Source organism: Panthera leo, chromosome B4 (assembly GCF_018350215.1).
Source record: "Panthera leo isolate Ple1 chromosome B4, P.leo_Ple1_pat1.1, whole genome shotgun sequence".
Lineage (NCBI taxonomy): Eukaryota > Metazoa > Chordata > Mammalia > Carnivora > Felidae > Panthera > Panthera leo.
The window spans coordinates 33,676,627-33,694,326 of record NC_056685.1 but is presented as its reverse complement, the minus strand read 5'-3'; the positions used below and the strand labels follow the sequence as shown (position 1 = coordinate 33,694,326).

At 43.8% G+C, this 17,700-nt stretch overlaps 1 protein-coding gene across 7 annotated transcripts in view; it reads left to right on the top strand.

Moving 5' to 3' along the window:
* The window catches only part of PEX26 (peroxisomal biogenesis factor 26), a 56,648-nt gene extending 41,274 nt beyond the window's left edge, over nt 1-15,374 (top strand). For 4 of the 7 annotated variants that reach the window (XM_042945378.1, XM_042945380.1, XM_042945376.1 and 1 more), the window contains 5 exons: nt 4,557-4,852; nt 6,188-6,328; nt 6,812-7,107; nt 8,732-8,878; nt 12,395-15,374. In XM_042945378.1, coding sequence (XP_042801312.1) covers nt 4,638-4,852; nt 6,188-6,328; nt 6,812-7,107; nt 8,732-8,878; nt 12,395-12,495 — 900 coding nt within the window. In that variant the 5' untranslated portion in view covers nt 4,557-4,637 and the 3' untranslated portion in view covers nt 12,496-15,374. Of the gene's footprint in view, nt 1-3,049; nt 3,256-4,269; nt 4,361-4,556; nt 4,853-6,187; nt 6,329-6,811; nt 7,108-8,731; nt 8,879-12,394 lie in introns of those variants that run through there. The other 3 variants (XM_042945377.1, XM_042945381.1, XM_042945375.1) reach the window with 2 other exon arrangements.
* The last annotated feature ends 2,326 nt before the right edge of the window (nt 15,375-17,700 follow it).

The window sequence follows — 17,700 nt, the reverse complement described above, 5'->3', positions numbered from 1 at the left end:
TTAGTTAAGAATAAAGACTCTAGGGGCACCTGGGTGGCCATCGGTTGGGTGTCAGAATTTTGATTTCAGCTCAGGTCACGATTGTGGGATCCAGCCCTGAGTTAGGCTTCCTGCTGGCAGCTCGGGGCCAGCTTGGGATTCTCTCTCTCTTCACCCCCCCACCCCACTCTCTCTCTCTTTCTCTCTCTCTCTTGACATGGATGGATGAATTTAAAAAAAAAAAGGAAATAAAGGAAGACTCTAGAGTGAAATTTCTTGGATTTTAGTCCCAGCCCTTCTTTGCATTTTTTGTGTGATCTTTGGCAAGTTGCTTAACCTCTCTGTGCCTTGGTTTCTTCATCTACAATATAGGGATGACACTAAGACTTATGTCATAGGGTTATTGATGATTAAAATGAGTTAAATGTAAACCACTTAGAATAGCACCTAGTACATAGGTAATATCATACTTATAAATTGACCTGCCTTATTGTTGTAAAGCACTATAGAGAATGATTATGATTATTATAAGTACTTTTTAGACACAGAAGCAAAGTAAGAGTTCTGCTGTGTCTATATGGAGAGGAGCAAATGGGAAGCATTGAACTATGCCCTAAACACCAAGTCCAGTCTTTAAAAAAGAGTCATAAAAATGCCAACAGATGAAGTTCTGGAATGAGGGAGGCACACTCCTTGGCCATCCTGGAGAAACATTATCTTCACCCTGCTAATACTTATCTTTCTGGCTTGCTTCTGGTCAAAGGTCCATACTAGGTATGATTCTACTCCATTGGAGCTTTGCCACCAACATCCCTGGCTAGAAGAGATGTGTTAGATGGACCAGCTATGGATACTGTCTATTGTCACAGAATGTAGAATCAGCTTGGAGAGGGCAGGATAGGATGGGCTGACTGCAGATATGAGCATTACTGACCTTTGTAAGAAAGAGTCAAGAGTTGGATTCCAGGTCAGAAAATAAGATTACAGAACTTTGAGGTAGAATGAAATTCTTTCTTCTCCTTACTCATTCCCCAATATATTATACCTACTGGCCTTATAATCAGCCTGAACTATTCCAGAGATTTAAAGAGTTCAATGGGCCATTGTCACGTGGCCTCTTCTGATCCTTACAACCACCCTATGGGCAGGTGTTCTTATCCATGTCCTCAAATGAGAAAATTGAGGCTTAGAGGATTTAAGTGACTTTCTAGAGGTCTGGTGTAGTCACTGAAGGAACCAATATTCTAACTGGTATAGCTCATCTTCCAGTCTAGAGTTCTTTCTGGTACAAAAATACCAACTCATCACCTGCCCAAAGCAAGCAAAGCAAATCCACATTTCAGATTAAGGCAATCCATGGATAGATAGACTGAGCACCTTACAGAACAGAAGGAAGAGCACCAAGTTCCAGAGCTTGGGTCAGGGTTAGAGGATGACACATAATATGGATTTTTCATCTCATTTACTATATTTTTCCAAAATGAGAAGATTCCAACGATACAAATATTAGCATGGACCAGACCTTAGATCTGGCTTTATAGATTAGGCCTTATTTCCACTCTTTGACTTATCCCAAGGGGAGAATAGGTAGTTTCAAGGCTTGTGTCATGAACCCTGAGTCAGAAAGACTGGTTTTATATACATAATATCTGTGCATTCCCCCTCAGGTGGAATGAACTTGCTTATGTTTAGGATTTCTGTGTCTTAGCCTGAGAAATTCTGGGTACATTCAGACATAAGGGGAGATAGTGGACTGTCACGGTAGTACGTTAAAGAATCAATTTGTGGACATAACAGTGCTAAAGGTTAAGTGATGACATACAGACCACTGAAGTCCCGTATAGTCAAAAATTGGGTGAAACACAGAAATAGGAACACAATCATGTTTTCATGTGATTTTTAGCAATCTCCTCACCCACCTCCCATCTCTTGTCCTCATTATGTCAGCTATCCCACTAAATAGGCAAATTTTTTTCTAGCAAGTCTTTTAAGACTGTGCTGCCATCACCTGGAAGCATCAGAAACAGCAAGAAACTTCTTATTAGGATTTAAGGAAGAGGTTTCCTTCCTTCCTTCCTTCCTTCCTTCCTTCCTTCCTTCCTTTCCTTTTCCTTCCTTCCTTTCTTTCTCCTTCCTTCCTTCCTTCCTTCCTTCCTTCCTTCCTTCCTTCTTTCTTTTTAAAGTTTACCTATGTTGAAAGAGAGAGGATGAGAGAAGAGAGTGCATGTGAGTGAGAGGAGGAGTGGAGAGAGAGGAAACAGAGAATTCCAAGCAGGCTCTGCACTGTCAGTGCAGAGCCTGACACAGGGCTTGATCTTAAGACCCTGAAATCATGACCTGAGCTGAAATCAAGAGTCAGATACTTAACCGACTGAGCACCAGGCGACCCTTAAGGAAGGAACCTTTTCAAGGAAGCAATCTGAGGTGGTGCTCCTGGAAGTAAAGAGAGGAGGTCTCAACCTGTCTAGGCCAGCCCCAGTCCATTTTCTGATGCTCCTGCTGCTTTCCTGATTTTTCAGGGAAGACTTCTAAACCCAGTTCTGAGAACAAGGTTTTTATTTGCAGTGCTGTAATAATCAAATCTGAGGCAGAACTGATAAAACATTTTGGTCACTTCATTCTGAGACTGTGATCCACAATTTCCAGGGATCTCTGCTTGCCTCTGGAGTTTTCTGTGTGGGAATGAGCTAGTCTTGAGCAGAAGGTCCACATTTTCTCTTTGCTTTGTCCCCACCACTGGATTTCCTGTTAGGAAACAAAGTTAAATGTAGATATCGAACCTAACCCTCCACTGTTGTCACTCCCAATCACTCTTCTTTATTTCCCCTCAGCATTTATTATCATTTGACACACTACTGTTTGTATTTTACTTATTTTTTATTTTGTTTCCTTTCGCTATGGCACAAACTCCACAAAACAGACATTTTTGTCTCTTTGGTTAACTGTGGGATCTTCAGTACTTAGAACAGGGCCTACCACTTAGTAGGTGTTCAAAAGTATTTGTGGAATAAGTGAAGTCCTGACTTCATCACCTTATATGGTTACGGGGTCTATACTTTTCTTTCCTCAGAAGTCTGATGGATTTCATGTTTCTGCTTCAGCTTTCCATGAAGACTTTCTACAGAGAGCTGAAAGCCCAGCAGATGGGTATATCTATATCTAGTGACAAGGGAAGGGAATGTATGGCGTAAATAGGTACTTGCCCTGTGCCTGGACTTTCTAATCTAATCACCAGCGGAATAAACAATTAGAGAAGTTTTACAAAGAGTTGAAAAGGTAAGGAGCTGAGGAGAAACTAAAGCTGAGAGAAGTATAAATTCAGCAAAGTCTGGGTGAAGCACAGAATACACAAATAAATATAATTTATGTATCTGTATAAAATTATTTATTATTATAGCTATAATTTATTGAATACCTGCTCTGTTCTAGCACTTCATTATAAATTGCATTACACACTGTATGACTTTGTTTTTATTTTATAGGAATATCTCTTTTATAGGAAGCAATGAGGCTCAATGAGCTTATGTAACTTGCTTGGGCAATGATTGTAAATTCTCTGAATAGAAAGCATAGACTCAGTCCTGTCCTGCAGAACAGAATAGTGGTTAAATATATGTCTTTGGGCAAAAAGAGCCTTTTTGACTTTGTATTTTCCACCTATTCGTTGTGTGACCTTCAGCAAATTATTTAGTCTCCAATGTCCTCACCTGTGCAATGGGGATAACAGTATTCCTAACCCCCAGGGTTGAGGGAAGGATTAAATGAGATTGCACGCAAAGCGTTTCGCATAGCACTAGGATAAGCACTGGATAAATGTGAGCTATGCCTGGGAAGGAGGAACATGGAAGGAAAAGTGACTAGCTCTGATGTTTCTTTTCAGTGTTTTTCCTGCTCCACTTCCTAATATTCGAATTGTTATTCCCGGAGAAAGCTCAGTATTAAAAGCCCGCTTGTAATTTCACCTCCATTACTGGAATTTCTTCTGTCCGGCTTCTGCTGGTTAGTGGTTAATGAGGGGAGCTCCCCATGTCATAACACAGCCTCTGCTTTGTAATTTCCCAAATCTTCCTTGCGAGTTTGTTTTCTCGGGGTACAGGGGCAGTTCCTGGGGCGTGGCATGCTGGGAGTTGTAGTCCGAACTCCTCTATCTGCATCGAGAGGGCGACTGAACCGAGAGCCAGGGAACTACAGCTCCCAGAGTCCTCCGCGCCGCCGGGAAGCTCCGAGTCTGCAGGCAGCTGCGAAAGCCGGAAAGATGTCCTCGCCCTCGTCCCGCTCCTGCAGTGAGCGGCTCTATTCATAAAAACGGAACCTGGAACGGCACTCCCCGGGGCGAAGGTGGTATCAGTACATGTCGTGGGGCCAGAGAAGCTAGATCCAGGTATTGCAGGGATGCAGCTGTTCTGCAAATCTATGGTGTAAACTGGTTCCCCACGTGCCAACCTGTTTTGAGCTAGAGCAGCCGCCCAGTCAGCCCAGCCGTTGCCTTGGATATGGCCACTAACTTTTCCTTCTCCAGGACTCGGCCTCGGGAAAGGTTGTGGGCAAGGTTATGAGGACTGTCCCTTTTCTCCCAGGCTGACTCGGGATATCCCGGAGTCCCCGGAGAGGCTGCCACTCTGACGTCTGGGGAGACAGGCCCTAAGCCCCGGCTGGCTATGAAGAGTGACTTCTCGACACCTGCAGCCCCCCTTAGGGGGCTCGGGGGGCCCCTGAGGAGCAGTGAGCCTGTGCGTGCCGCCCCAGCCCCGTTGGCAGCCGTGGTTCTGCTGGAGGAGGCGGCAGACCTCTTAGTTGTACACCTGGACTTCGGGGCGGCGCTGCAGACCTGTGAACGCGCCTTGCCGAGCTTGGCCAACCTTGATGCGGGCACGTAGGTGCTGGGCTCCATTCATTTCCGGGTGATCTTGGGGAGGGACTAAAGCTCTTAGGAGTTCTGTCTTTCCCAGATTGCTCACAAGGAGCCTTACACCTTGGTTTCATTAGTGGTTCCTCATTGAGAGGCTGGTGTGCCCATTCTACAGAGGAGGAAACTGAGGCACTGCACAATGAGGAAGAAGTGGTCAAGTCGTGCAACAGAGCTTAGTGAGAACCCACAGCCAGTTCTTTGCTTCCCTGTTCCAGTGTTGAATGGCATGTTGGGAAGATAGAATGCGTATTGTCAAATTATTTCGGTAAGCAGGTTCAGCGAGCAGGTGGTGGAAGTCCTCTCCTAGGTATACTCCTCTCCCCCAAGCTGTTCACTTGACTTTGGCTGATGAATGGAAATGGAGTTCAGAGTAGGAGTAGTGTCCTGATCCTGTTGAAGGATTGATATGATTAAAGAATCCAATCTGGAGGAAAGCTTGGTCCTACATTGCTGTTTCAAATGCTCTCAGCTTCTTTTTGAGGGCATAATTTCTCTGTGGATTATAATGTTGACATAGGCTATACTGGGGAGGTGATGGGTAGAATAGTCAAAGGTGACCCCAGAGAAGGATGAACTGGGGATCTCTGGCTTTTTTCAGGGGGTTGGGTAGGGGCTTGTTGCAGTAAATGCTGAAGACTTATTCCAGGTGCCTGGAGGCACCTTACTTGGTGGTGCCAACAGGCCAGTTGTGAAGTGCCTGTACCTACATTTAGGCAGAAACCTTGCTCCATGCCCATTTCGTCACTAAGCAAACTCTTAGCTCCAGCTCTCTTTCCACCTATACATCTGTGCTACACATTGTCCCTTTCCCCTTCCCTGATTTCACCTAGATACAAAGATGTGTGTTAGGCAACAGTTGATTTGCCTCCAGGAGGTTTTCAGGAACATCGAACTCCTGGGGAAAGGGCAGTTTTCTCCGTGTTGGGGCTCATGAGACCAGTTGTAATTTTTTAAAACATTTTTTTTTAAGTTTACTTTTGAGAGAGAAAGAGAGAGAGAGAGAGAGAGAGAGAGAATCCCAAGCAGGCTTCTCTCTGTAAGCTCAGAGCCTGGTGTAGGGCTCAATCACATGAACCCTGAGATCATGACCTGAGCCAAAATCACGAGTCAGATGCTTAACTGATGGAACCATGCAGATGCTCCAAGACCAGTTGTAATTTGAATCCGAATACTAATGGGGAGGGTAGAGGTGATGACTGCTAAGTTGGGAGCTGGGGAGGAACAGTCCCAGGGTGGAAGTGAGGATGGAAACAGAAGGGGACCACTTCTTAAAACCTGAACTAGTTCTTCTGCCAACAGCTCCTTGGAGGTGAAGTGCTCCCTGTGTATTGTGGGGATCCAGGCCCTGGCAGAAATGAATCGGTGGCGGGAAGTCCTGTCCTGGGTTCTTCAATATTACCAGGTTCCTGAAAAGCTACCCCCCAAAGTCCTGGAGCTATGGTAGGTCATTGTTCTGACTCATTGGATCAGTTCAGGAACAAGAGGATATTCATGTCCTTTTCTGAATCAGTGCCTAATATCTTCTCTTTTGCCCTTCTCTACCATTTCCTTCCAAATATGATTCTTTCCCTGTGTTTTTATTTTTGTTTTGTTTTTTGGTTTTTGGTTTTTTTCGGACTTCAAAACATAGTGATAAAGGATGAGGAGGGGGGAATGTTGGGTAGAGGAAAAGAGGAGGAGGGGGACAAAGGGGAACAGGAGATGTGAAGAGGGGTGATACAACTGGAATATGTCAGAGCTGAGGGAGCTTCTTGCTACTTCCTAGGAATTCCTAATTCTTACCAATGTCATCATCCCCTAGGGAAGGACTGGAGGACAACAGGGAAGGGGTTGAGTGGGAGAATGTAGTGGTTTATGAGAGGTAAACCAACCGTGGAGCACTAACTGTTCTTTTTTTGGGGATTGGATTATTCGGGGCTGCAGTGTTCTTTTATACAGCAAAATGCAAGAGCCTGGAGCTGTGCTGGAAGTGGTCAGTGCCTGGCTGCAAGACCCAGACAATCAGGACCTTCCAGAATACAGAGCCTTGGCAGAACTTCACCTACAGCGGGTGCTGCTACCCCTGGGCTGCTTGTCGGAGGCTGAGGAGCTAGTGGTGGGCTCTGCAGGCTTCAGTGAGGAACAGCGGCTGGACGTACTCCAGGCCATTAGTAAGGCAAGGCAGCGGCAGAAACACCAATGCTTGGGCTCTGAGGAGGCCCAGAAGCTGAACCAGGAAGGTAGGACATTCTCCTTCTGTGGCCTCCGTAAAGTGGAGTTGTAAGCTTTCCCCTGGACCTTGGGGTTTATCATGACTTTTCCAAGAGCTTGGGAGCAATTATTTGTATGAGTAACTCCCAAATCGCAGAATAGGAAACCTGTTGATTTGATTAAAAAAGCCAAGCCCTGACCCTCTGTAGTTGGCAGTGGAAGGAGAGTCTCCATACAGGGAGGTGTCACTGAGTCTCAGGATCTTTAACTCTTGTTTCTTGAAAGCCACCTTTTCCTTGGGGGATTAGATCTCTTGTCTCTATCTTGCTGGCCAGAGTGGGATGTTATTCCTCCTTTAAAGACTGGTCCAAATACAGATGCAGCTGAGGTATGCGGTGGGATACCAAAAGGAAAATAAGCTGGCACAATAACTTGGTAAATTGACTTAGATAAAAATGACTTACCTTCATCTTGGGCCCCACTGCCCAGTATGCTGTCTGCCTTTATTTACTAGATCTCTTGAGTATCTTCTTCAGTGACCTCTGTCCCCCCGAAGGGGCAGCCCACCTCTGCCAATTAGAGTGCAGTTTCACAAGATGGCTTTTACAGGGGAGCCACTTCAAGACTCAGCATCATACACCTGGCTGGCATCATGCAAAGGGTTCCTACACAGGGTTGGGTATGGGCTTGGGGGTTGTTTTGTTACAAGGGATTTTAAAAGTCCTCTGCTCCAGACCCTTGCCAGGTCTTTGAATCCTTTTCATCTCCTTTTCAAGTGATCATCTAGTGTATACAAGGACTGAAAATCCACTATCTCCAGAAGCAGCTCATTCCATCTGTGAAGAGTTCTGTAGAGAAGTTCTTCCTGATGCTGGATTTAAGTTTTTTTTTCTGGTAGTTTTTAGGTACTGTTCCTTGATTTTTCTCTTGGTATATACAGAATAAGTCTGATCCTTTTTTTTTTCTATGAAAGTTCTTCAGTTAAATGTAATCCTGTTCTCCAAAGTGTTTTTTCTTTGTGTGCTAATGAGCATGAAACTTCTGAGATAGAATCACTTCTTTGCCAACAGGTTGTTGGCTTCAAGAATGAGCTGTGACTACCCAGGCTCTCTGCCCCTCCATCTCCTGGGGAGGAAAGGTTAGGAAAAGGGTTTGATGGCAAGTTCAGACTGTTCTATCAGGACTTGGCACCACTTGTTCTTGGGCTGGTGGTGTTCATGTTTATATTTAGAACTTAAGACTTTTGAATTCTTCACTATATGTATTAAGTGCACTTCATTTTCCTGTATTAATGTGATCATCAAGAACTATTGCTCTGTGTAACTCTCTGTACATATCTTAGGCCAGAATATAAAGAAAGCTATAAAATTATGAGTCTATTGAAAAAAACACACCAAATATGCCAGGTTTACCCAGCTGAGTAGGTCTTGTCTGTCCAAAGTCTCTCCTAAGGAGATGATATTCTAGTGATGTTGTCTGTCCTCAAAACATTTTGGAGTTTTTAGAATTTCTTTTAGAACCACTTTATGAATTACATGAGTAAACTAGTCTTGTTACCTTTTGCTCAACTCTCATAATCAAGCTCAAAGCTCAGAATCAGTGAAGCTGGTTCCTGTGACTTATGCTGCAGTTATGCTTTATCTCCCTGACCAGGCTCCTTCTCCCACAAGTTCCTGTCACTACTGATGTTGCTCCGCCGGCTTTGGGATTCTACAGTGAGCCACTTCTTTTCCCTGCCCTTCAAAAAGAGCCTCCTGGCTGCCTTGATCCTCTGCCTCTTGGTGGTAAGGTTTGATCCAGGTAAGTGATGAAGCCAGTCTTCCCTCCCGCTCTTCCTGGGGAAGGGACAGTTGGATAGGGGCTGGGCTTGTGGGAGGCCTCCTGGGAACGGAGGTATCTATCTCCTGGGCCACTTCTCCCCAAGTCTCTTCTATAGGGAGGAGGGATTGTTGGGCCTCATTGAGATCCAGCCAAACCCACCTAGGAGAGAATAGCCCTGGAATCCATGAGAGCAATCCCTCATGGAGGAAACTGCCTCTACTCTGTTGACTCCTGGAACATTGACTGAGTCATTGTCATCTCCTTTATTCAGGGGTGAACTCTGACTAGAAACTCAGAATTAAAAAAAAATTTTTTTCCTAATCATCATATCTAAAAAAAATTGTATTAAGTTATAAATAAAATACATGTATACTTTAGAAAATGTGGAAAATAGAAAAAAGTATAAAGAAAACAGAAATCACCTAAAAGTTTGCCATTGTAATGGCTATACTTTCGGTCTTTTTCTTTATGGATATAGGTACAATTTTGCAGGTTATAAATATTCTTTAAAACGTCTTTCAATGGCTAAATAATACTCCAATTGATAGAAACTTCCATAATTGATTCACAGTTCCCTATTGTTGAACACTTTGATGATTTCTTTTTTTTTTGTTTGTTTTATGTTTATATATTATTGAGAGAGAGAGAGAGAGAGAGAGAGAGAGAGAGACAGAATGTGAGTTTGGGGAGGGGCAGGGAGAGAGGGAGACACAGAATATGAAGCAGGCTCCAGGCTCCAAGCTGTCAACACAGACACCGACGTGGGGCTCGAACTCACAAACCATGAGATCATGACCTGAGCTGAAGTCAGATGCTTAATCAACTGAGCCACCCAGCACCCCTTGATGATTTCTTACTCTGTTTTTTGCAGTGTTTTTTCTTAAAAGCCCTGCTCTTTTTCTTTTATTTAGTTATTTATTTTTTTATTTTAGAGAGAGGGTGAGAGGCAGACGGAAAGAATCCCAAGCAAGATCCATGCCCAGCACTGAGACTGATCCGGGGACTGATAAACTCTCTAAGTGCTATTTGGGAACAACCCTGGTTATTTCCTGAGGATTAATCCCTCAAAATTAAGTGTTGGGCCAAAGATTAGGAGCTCACTCTTTTAGATTTTTGTATTTGTGTGTTACTTTATGTGAGTTATAATCTAATATCTACTCTCCTCATGAATTTAAACTTAGAGTTATAACTCTAAGGATTATAGAATTATAACTTTTAAAACTGCAGGAAAAACTGGAAACCCTTATTCTAGTCGCTTCATTTTCTTTTTCTTTCTTTTTTGGTTGAGAAACCTAAGAACCACAGGAAACGAGTAACTAGCCCAGGGTCACACAAATAATTTGTCTATTTAAAAAATTGCCTATTCTTGGGGCGCCTGGGTGGCTCAGTCGGTTGAGCGTCTGACTTCGGCTCAGGTCATGATCTCGCAGTCTGTGAGTTCGAGCCCTGCGTCGGGCTCTGTGCTGACTGCTCGGAGCCTGAAGCCTGCTTCGGATTCTGCCTCCCTCTCTCTCTGCCCCTCCCCCACACATGCTCTGTCTCTCTGTTAAAAATAAATAAACATTAAAAAAAAAAAAAAAATTGCCTATTCTTTTTTAAAAAATTTTTTTAGCGTTTTATTTATTTTTGAGAGAGGGAGAGACAGAGCATGAACAGGGGAGGGTCAGAGAGAGGGAGACACAGAATCTGAAACAGGCTCCAGGCTCTGAGCTGTCAGCACAGAGTCCGACGCAGGGCTCGAACTCACAGACCGCGAGATCTTGACCTGAGCCGAAGTCAGCTGCTTAACCCACTGAGCCACCCAGGCACCCCTGCCTATTCTTGATTTAATCTTCAGGTCTTCCCCATTTTCTCCATTTCCCTTTCTCTTCTTCAGCGAGCTTTTTTTGCATAGCTCAGAGTTGTCCTTTTCAGGATGCCTGGGTAGCTCAGTTAGTTGAGCATCTGACTCTTGGTTTTGGCTCAGGTCATGATCCCAGGGCCATAGGATTGAGCCCCTGCTTAAGATTCTCTCTCTCTCTCTCTCTCTCTCTCTCTCTCTCCCTCCCTCCCTCCCTCCCTCCCTCCCTCCTTCCCTCCCTCCCCCCCACCCCCATCCTTCCCTTGCTCTCTCTCTTTCTCTCTCTCTCTCTGAAAAATAAACAAACAAAAAGTTGTCCTTTCACTTTGCTGAACTAAGGATAGTTTGTATTCATTCCTGCTCACCCTCTGACTTTCTACTTTGTTCTAGAGACTTGATACAATTTAGAATTTTTTTTTTATGGTTCTTAAAAGTCCTGCTCTTTTTCTTTTATTTAATTATTTTTCTGAGAGAGAGAGAGAGAGAGAGAGAGAGAGAGGAGCAGAGGGAAAGAATCCCAATCAGGCTTCAGGCCCAGCACGTAGCCTGAGCAGGGCTTGATGTATGCCTGATCCCAGGATCCTGGGATCATGACCCAAGCTGAAATCAAGAGTCGGGCTCAACGGACTGAGCCACCAGGTGCCCTTAGTGTCCTGGTCTTCTAAGTGGGGACAGCAGGAGACAGTTTGAGCTTGCTGGTTCCATGGCTGCTTGGAGCTTCCTTAAAATGCCCTGGCCTGACACTCCTGACCCCCAGTGGCAGTCTTGGTTCATTGCAGTGGTGGTGCTGCAGGAGAGGAGAACCCATGGCTAGGCTGCAACTAGAACTCTGTAGGAAGGATATAAAGAGAGGAGACTGTCAATAGCTTTCTTTAAAAACAACATTTTTCTTTTTAAGAAGAAAAAATCAGTTAAAAAATTAGTAACCAAATAAGGAAAAACAAACCCACCAACTCAGCCCTAATTCCAAAGAGGTAGATTTTACTTTATTTTCAATATAATTAATGGATGATAAAAATAGGTAATACTGTCACTTGGCTCCAGGTTGAGAAGGTACAAAAAGGATTGGAGAGGAAGTTTCTTCTTAAAAACCTATCTTCCCAGAGGCAGCCACCATCACCAGTTGTGTGTGTGTGTGTGTGTGTGTGTGTGTGTGTGTGTATCAAAAAGTTAGATTAAAAATATAATAAGTTTCGATCTTTTTCTCAGCAAACTTAAGGTCATTGTAATCCAAGGCACCTGGGTGGCTCAGTTGGTTAAGAGTCTGACTTCAGCTCAGGTCATGATCTCACTGTCTGTGGTTCAAGCTGTACTGACAGCTCAGAGCCTGGAGCCTCCTCTGAGTCTCCCTCTCTCTCTGCTCCTCCCCTGCTCACGCTCCTGTCTCTCTCGTTCTCAAAAAATAGACATAATTTTTTTTTTTTAAATCCAAGTGAAGAAAATATCTCCCAGAGAATATATCCTAGAGAAAGTGAAACTCTTTATTGTTGGGGAGGGGAGGAGGAGCCAATAATATTAAACATCAAAATATGCTTTAAAAAGATCAGACATACTCCCAGAGTGGCAGAGTTTCCAAGAGACGGGACTTGAGGCTGAGGGAAGAGGAGGGGAGTAGAGGTGGGGATACTGACATCATACTTCCTTTTCCCTTGCAGCTTCTCCTTCATCCTTGCCCTTCCTCTGCAAGCTGTCTCAGCTCTTCCATCGGATTCAGGAAGCCATATTTTCTCTCTACCGGCTTCCTATCCATGACTGAGTGGTCTTTCCCATTCACCTCAACCTTGCTAATCCCCAAGTTTGCTGTGACAGAAGCAGAGTAACTCATCCATGGCGTCCTATTTCCTGTTGCTGGCTGGGCCCCCATAGGAGTGGGGCCAGCCCGATTCTAGAAAGAGCTGATCCAGTATGGTGAACTGTGTTTTGCCACCTGAATGTTTTCCACTTTGCACCCTACTTTGGCTGATGTTGGTAGGAAATGTGGAAACAAAGGGGGCCAGAGAGCTCAAGTCCTCCAGAATAGTATTCCCTTTTACCAGGGGCCCCTCATAAAGGAGGGGTTTGGGAAAGGAGACTGTATCCGTGAAATATTCCATCTTCTTGGCAAAGGCAAGGGGTTGATTTTTCAGGTCAGCAGGTTAATGAAGCTGGAAGTTCAGAAAACTCTGATGGAATGACCCTTGGCCTTTTACTTTCTTGAAAAACTTACCTTTGAGATTTGCTTCACAGGGCAGGTCCTTAATTAGGCAGAGTGTGAGGATCTATGAGGGCCTTTTACTTCTCCTCTATGCTCCTCTCCACAGATCTGGTCTAATTATTCCTGTGGTTTTGCAATGGGCTTGAAGCTGCATGGGCCCTCTCTTTTTAGACCAGGACATGGCTTTCAGAACCACCCAGGTCACTATTGAAAGCAAAGTAAGGCTGCTCTGCCCTTCTCACTGGGGAAAATGATCCTGCTCGGTGCCTCTTGGGCTTCAGCTCAATTTTCCAGGTTGTCAGTGGCCAAGTCCTGCTCTATTACACACTCAGCATTCCTGTGCTCTCTTTCTTCCTGTCAGTCCCTTCCCCCTGCTCTGCAATAGTATTTTTGTACTTTGTCTGATGGCTGTTTTACCAGGTTCTACCTATATCTTTGCTTCCTCAGTACATATTGTTGCTGGTCCGCCAACCCCTTCTATGTCCTGTTGTTCTAATTATATTTTATTGTTTGTATAATGTAGAAGTCTTTCTGCTTGTGTGGCCTTGAAAAGTAGGTTAGCCTTAGAGGCTGATGAGCTGAAAATGGAACTGGGTAATCAGGTGAGCTGGAAGGGATATGTGGAGGGAGTTGTGCAGAGGGAAGACATGGGTTTTGAAGGCAATGAACGATTTTATTCATTGTTAGGGGGAGGAGGCATTGGAGCCATAGCATTTGAGTATTTGAAATGTTTCAGTGTTTTCTGTCACTGGCTGCGAGAATCTTACATGTGTCTGTGCAAGTATATGTACACAATACTACACTGTCAGAATTATGAAAGGCTTCCTGCAGGGGTTAGCCTTTCTGAGGCTGAAGGCCAAACAAACCATTCCTTCCTGGGGCTCTGGGCAGTGTTGATGCCGGAATATAGGAGATGCGTTTAGTAGTTTTCCATAGGTTCCTCTTCAGGAGTTCCAAGTCAATAACTTCTCTTTAGTAAAATGGGTAGACTAAGTAAACCTCACAGGTCATTGGGAGATAAATCCCTAGGGTGTGTCCAACTCTGTAGGAAACAAATCTGTGCTTTTATGTTTGGGCTTTTAAATAGTGAAGACCCTTGGGGAGAGGAAAGGAGACAAGGTGAGATCTCTGTTGGAATTATTTCTGAAAATAAAAATCCAGTCCCTTTCACTACCCTAGATAAAACTCTTTAATGGCTTCCCATGGCTCACGTGGGATTTCTCCTTAAATTTAAATCCCCTTATGCACTAGTTTTGGCTAACACCTCCTCTTTCATGTGGGGTCTCTGTTCCTTACTCACACTGCCCTTCAGCTGCTGAGCCAGTCACAGGTTTCTGAGCACTGCATGCTTCCTCACACCTCGGCTCCTTCGGTTCCCTCTGGAAGGTCCAGCTCCCACTTTTTGGCCAGCTCAATTCTAGACTTACTCAAGGGTTACCTTTGGGAATCCTTTCCCTATGTCCTCTGCTTCCAGGCCCCTATCTCATGTCCTTTCTGTGGTAGTGACCCTATGGCCTTATAATTGTGAAATCCTCTTGCCTCCAGTAACTGTGAGCTCTTTGAAGCTGGAGAGTGTGGCTTGTGGCAGTGTTTAAGAATCAAGTTTGGATTCCTGCTGTACCACTCACTAGGTGTGTGACTGTTGGAAAGTGACTTATCCTTTTCAGCCTCAGTGTCCTCATCTGTTAGTGAGTTATTATCTCATAGGGACTTTTGGTGGAGCAAATGAGAGCCTCCTTACCTAGTGCTTGGCACGCTGCCTCAAATAAGAACTCTTGTGAGTGGTAGCTATTTCTCCATTGCTTAGCTGAACACCTGGGAATTTGAAGGTATTCAGAGGTGTTTAAAGTAATGAGCTAATATAGCTGCCATGACAAAATGTCTGTGTGCTTACAGTATGTTTTGTATTGTGAAAACCCTGAGTAAAAAGAAGACTCAACTATGCCCAGTTCATTTTTCTGTCTGTCCCCTGAAGTTCCTTCATATTATTATGCTTATAGGCTTCTTGGTTCTCTGTTTTATGTTTGTCTTGAACTCTGCAATGTTGTCTGGTAACCAGCCCCAGCTACCTTCCCAGTCAGACGAGGAACTCAGAACCAAAACTGCTCTGATGACTTTGACCTTTTCTAAGGATGGAGGCTTGTATTAAATCAGTCTTCAACTTTGGGCTTAACGAGGTCAGAAATGAAGAGAGGACATCCTTGTTAGGCCTATACCTGTGCTGTCCAGTATGGTAGCCATTAGCCACGTGTGGCTTTTGAACACTTGAAATATAGCTGGTACAAATCGAGATGTTCTGTAAATGTAAAATGCTCACCTGGATTTTGAAGACTTAGTATTAAAAAAAAGAATGGAAACTCAATAATTTTTGTATTGGTTCCATGTTGAAATTATAATATTTTGAATATATTGGGTTAAATAAAATCTATTATTAAAATTAACTTCAACTGTTTCTTTTTACTTTTTTTGTGGAGCTACTAGAACGTTTAAAGTGACATATACGGCTCACATTGAATTTCTTTCGGACAGTGCTATTGAACACACACGGTACACATCAAGTTCAGGGGATGGCAATCTGAGAAGCAGCATTGTATGGTGGGATTTTACAGTGTTAGATCTGGAAAGATCATCTCTTATATTCCCCCCCACTTTTTTTTTAAGTTAAGGAAATCAAGACCCAGAGAGGTGAAGTGATTTGCCCTGAATCACATAGCCTGAGTAAGATCAAGGTCTCCTGACCCTTAAGTGTGGTGTTCTTTTCACTGCAATATGATTCTGCTTCACTTGCTCTAAAATCAGTCACTCTCTGGCTGAAATTCACTGTTAATATGCAAATATATCTGGGAAGGGTAACTTTAGCTGGAGTTAGTTGATTTGTTTTACTGGGTTCTGAGAGAATATAACATAGAACAGATATTTTATAATTTAGGGATGCTAAGGAGGGCAGCAATGGGGGTAATGCTCTTCTGTGGTCAAATAGGAGGCTGAAGAGGTTGGGGTGAGGTGGAGAGATGAAATTAGGCTACTCTGGGCAATTGCAGGGGTGGATGGGCTGGACAAGGACAGAGTTGTTCTGCTTCTGGAAAGGGGCTTAGAAGGGACTGAGGAGCTTTGTGCAGGTGATTCCACTCTTTTACATGTATGTGTTTGCACATGACTACATGTAGACCATTTAAAAGTGATACTCAAGTTTTATATTTATGGAACAGAATTCAAATGTCACAAAAGGATATTCATGGAAAAAAATATCTTTTTTTCCATTTCTGGTTTCCTGCCCAGAGGCCACCACTGTTGCCAGTTTGTTTGTACTTCCAGAGGTAATCTTTGATATTAAGCTTTTCTTTCTCTTATATAAGTGATGGCATACATACACTACACATGCTGTGCCAAAATTTTTTAAATTAATTAATCTTGGATGATTATTCTTATTAGCTCATACGGAGCTCCCTCATTCTTATTAGAGATTTAGTATTCCATTGTGTGATAGGATTGCAGTGTATAAAACCCCTATGCTCCCCCCTTTTTTAAACTTTATTTATTTATTTTGAGAGAGAGATAGAGTGCTTGAGTGGGGTAGAGGCAGAGAGAGAGAGGGAGAGAGAGAGAATCCCAAGCAGGCTCCATGCTGTCAGAGCAGAGCCCGATGTGGGGCTTGAACTCACAAACTGTGAGATCACGACCTGAACCGAAATTGGATGCTCAGCTGACTGAGCCACCCAGGCACCCCTATTATCTCTATTTTGGAGATGACAAAACAGATACAAAGGGGTTAAATAACTTGCCCAATTGTCCCATAGCTATTAAGTGGTAAAGCTAGGATCTGAACCTAGACAGACTGGGGCTGGAGTTCATGTTCTTATATCCTTTATAACACATAGAATGAGCCATGCAGGTAAGAGGCCATGAAATAAAGATTTGTTGAATAAACTTGGATTCAGTCTCGAGAATTAGAGGAAGGAAGAAATAGACATAACAAAGAGGGTGGGCAGAAAGGCAAGCATCAGAGCTGAAGGGTGGAGGTGGATGTAGAAAGAGAAGAAAGGACACAGGACTTTGGCACCTGTTTTAGCCGTATCATTGCTCAGCTCACTGCAGAGGGAAAGAGCAGGAGGTATTCCTTTTCAACTGTACCAGTGATGACAAAGACAGCTTGGCAGGTATCCTTCAGTGTAGATATAAATACAAGCTTGTGGTTCTATCAGATGACTTATATGGATATGCCAAGCTCTTGGTTACCAGCAGCCTCAGCTGGATCCCAAGGAATGGGCGGTTTTTCTGAAAGGAAGCCACTCTGTGTCTTTGATCACTTTCAAAGTGTTGGCTGAGAATTTTGCTCACCCTTTCCAATCCATTGCCAAGCTGGAAATCTGCTAAAATTGGCTTGTTATGCTAAAAGAGCCACCCTGCCCATTCCAAATCTCCCTTAGCATTTGGTCTGACTGTGGATAGCAGCCTCCTCCCAGCAGGTACCCATTGCTCTGGAACATTCTGAGAATCTACTCCCTCCCCTCTTAGTACTCATTACTGTTCTGTCCCATTTGTGGATTTCATGGTTTCCTAGGTGACAATTAGCTATTTCAGAAGTGTTAATGACTGAAAGACATGACCCATTAATCTTCCCAAGAAACACATGGATTTTTACAAGGCATTTTTTGTATTAAATATAATTTATTGTCAACTTGGTTTCCATACAACACCCAGTGCTTATCCCAACAGGTGCCCTCCTCAATGCCCATCACCCACTTTCCCTTCTCCCCCCTACCCTAC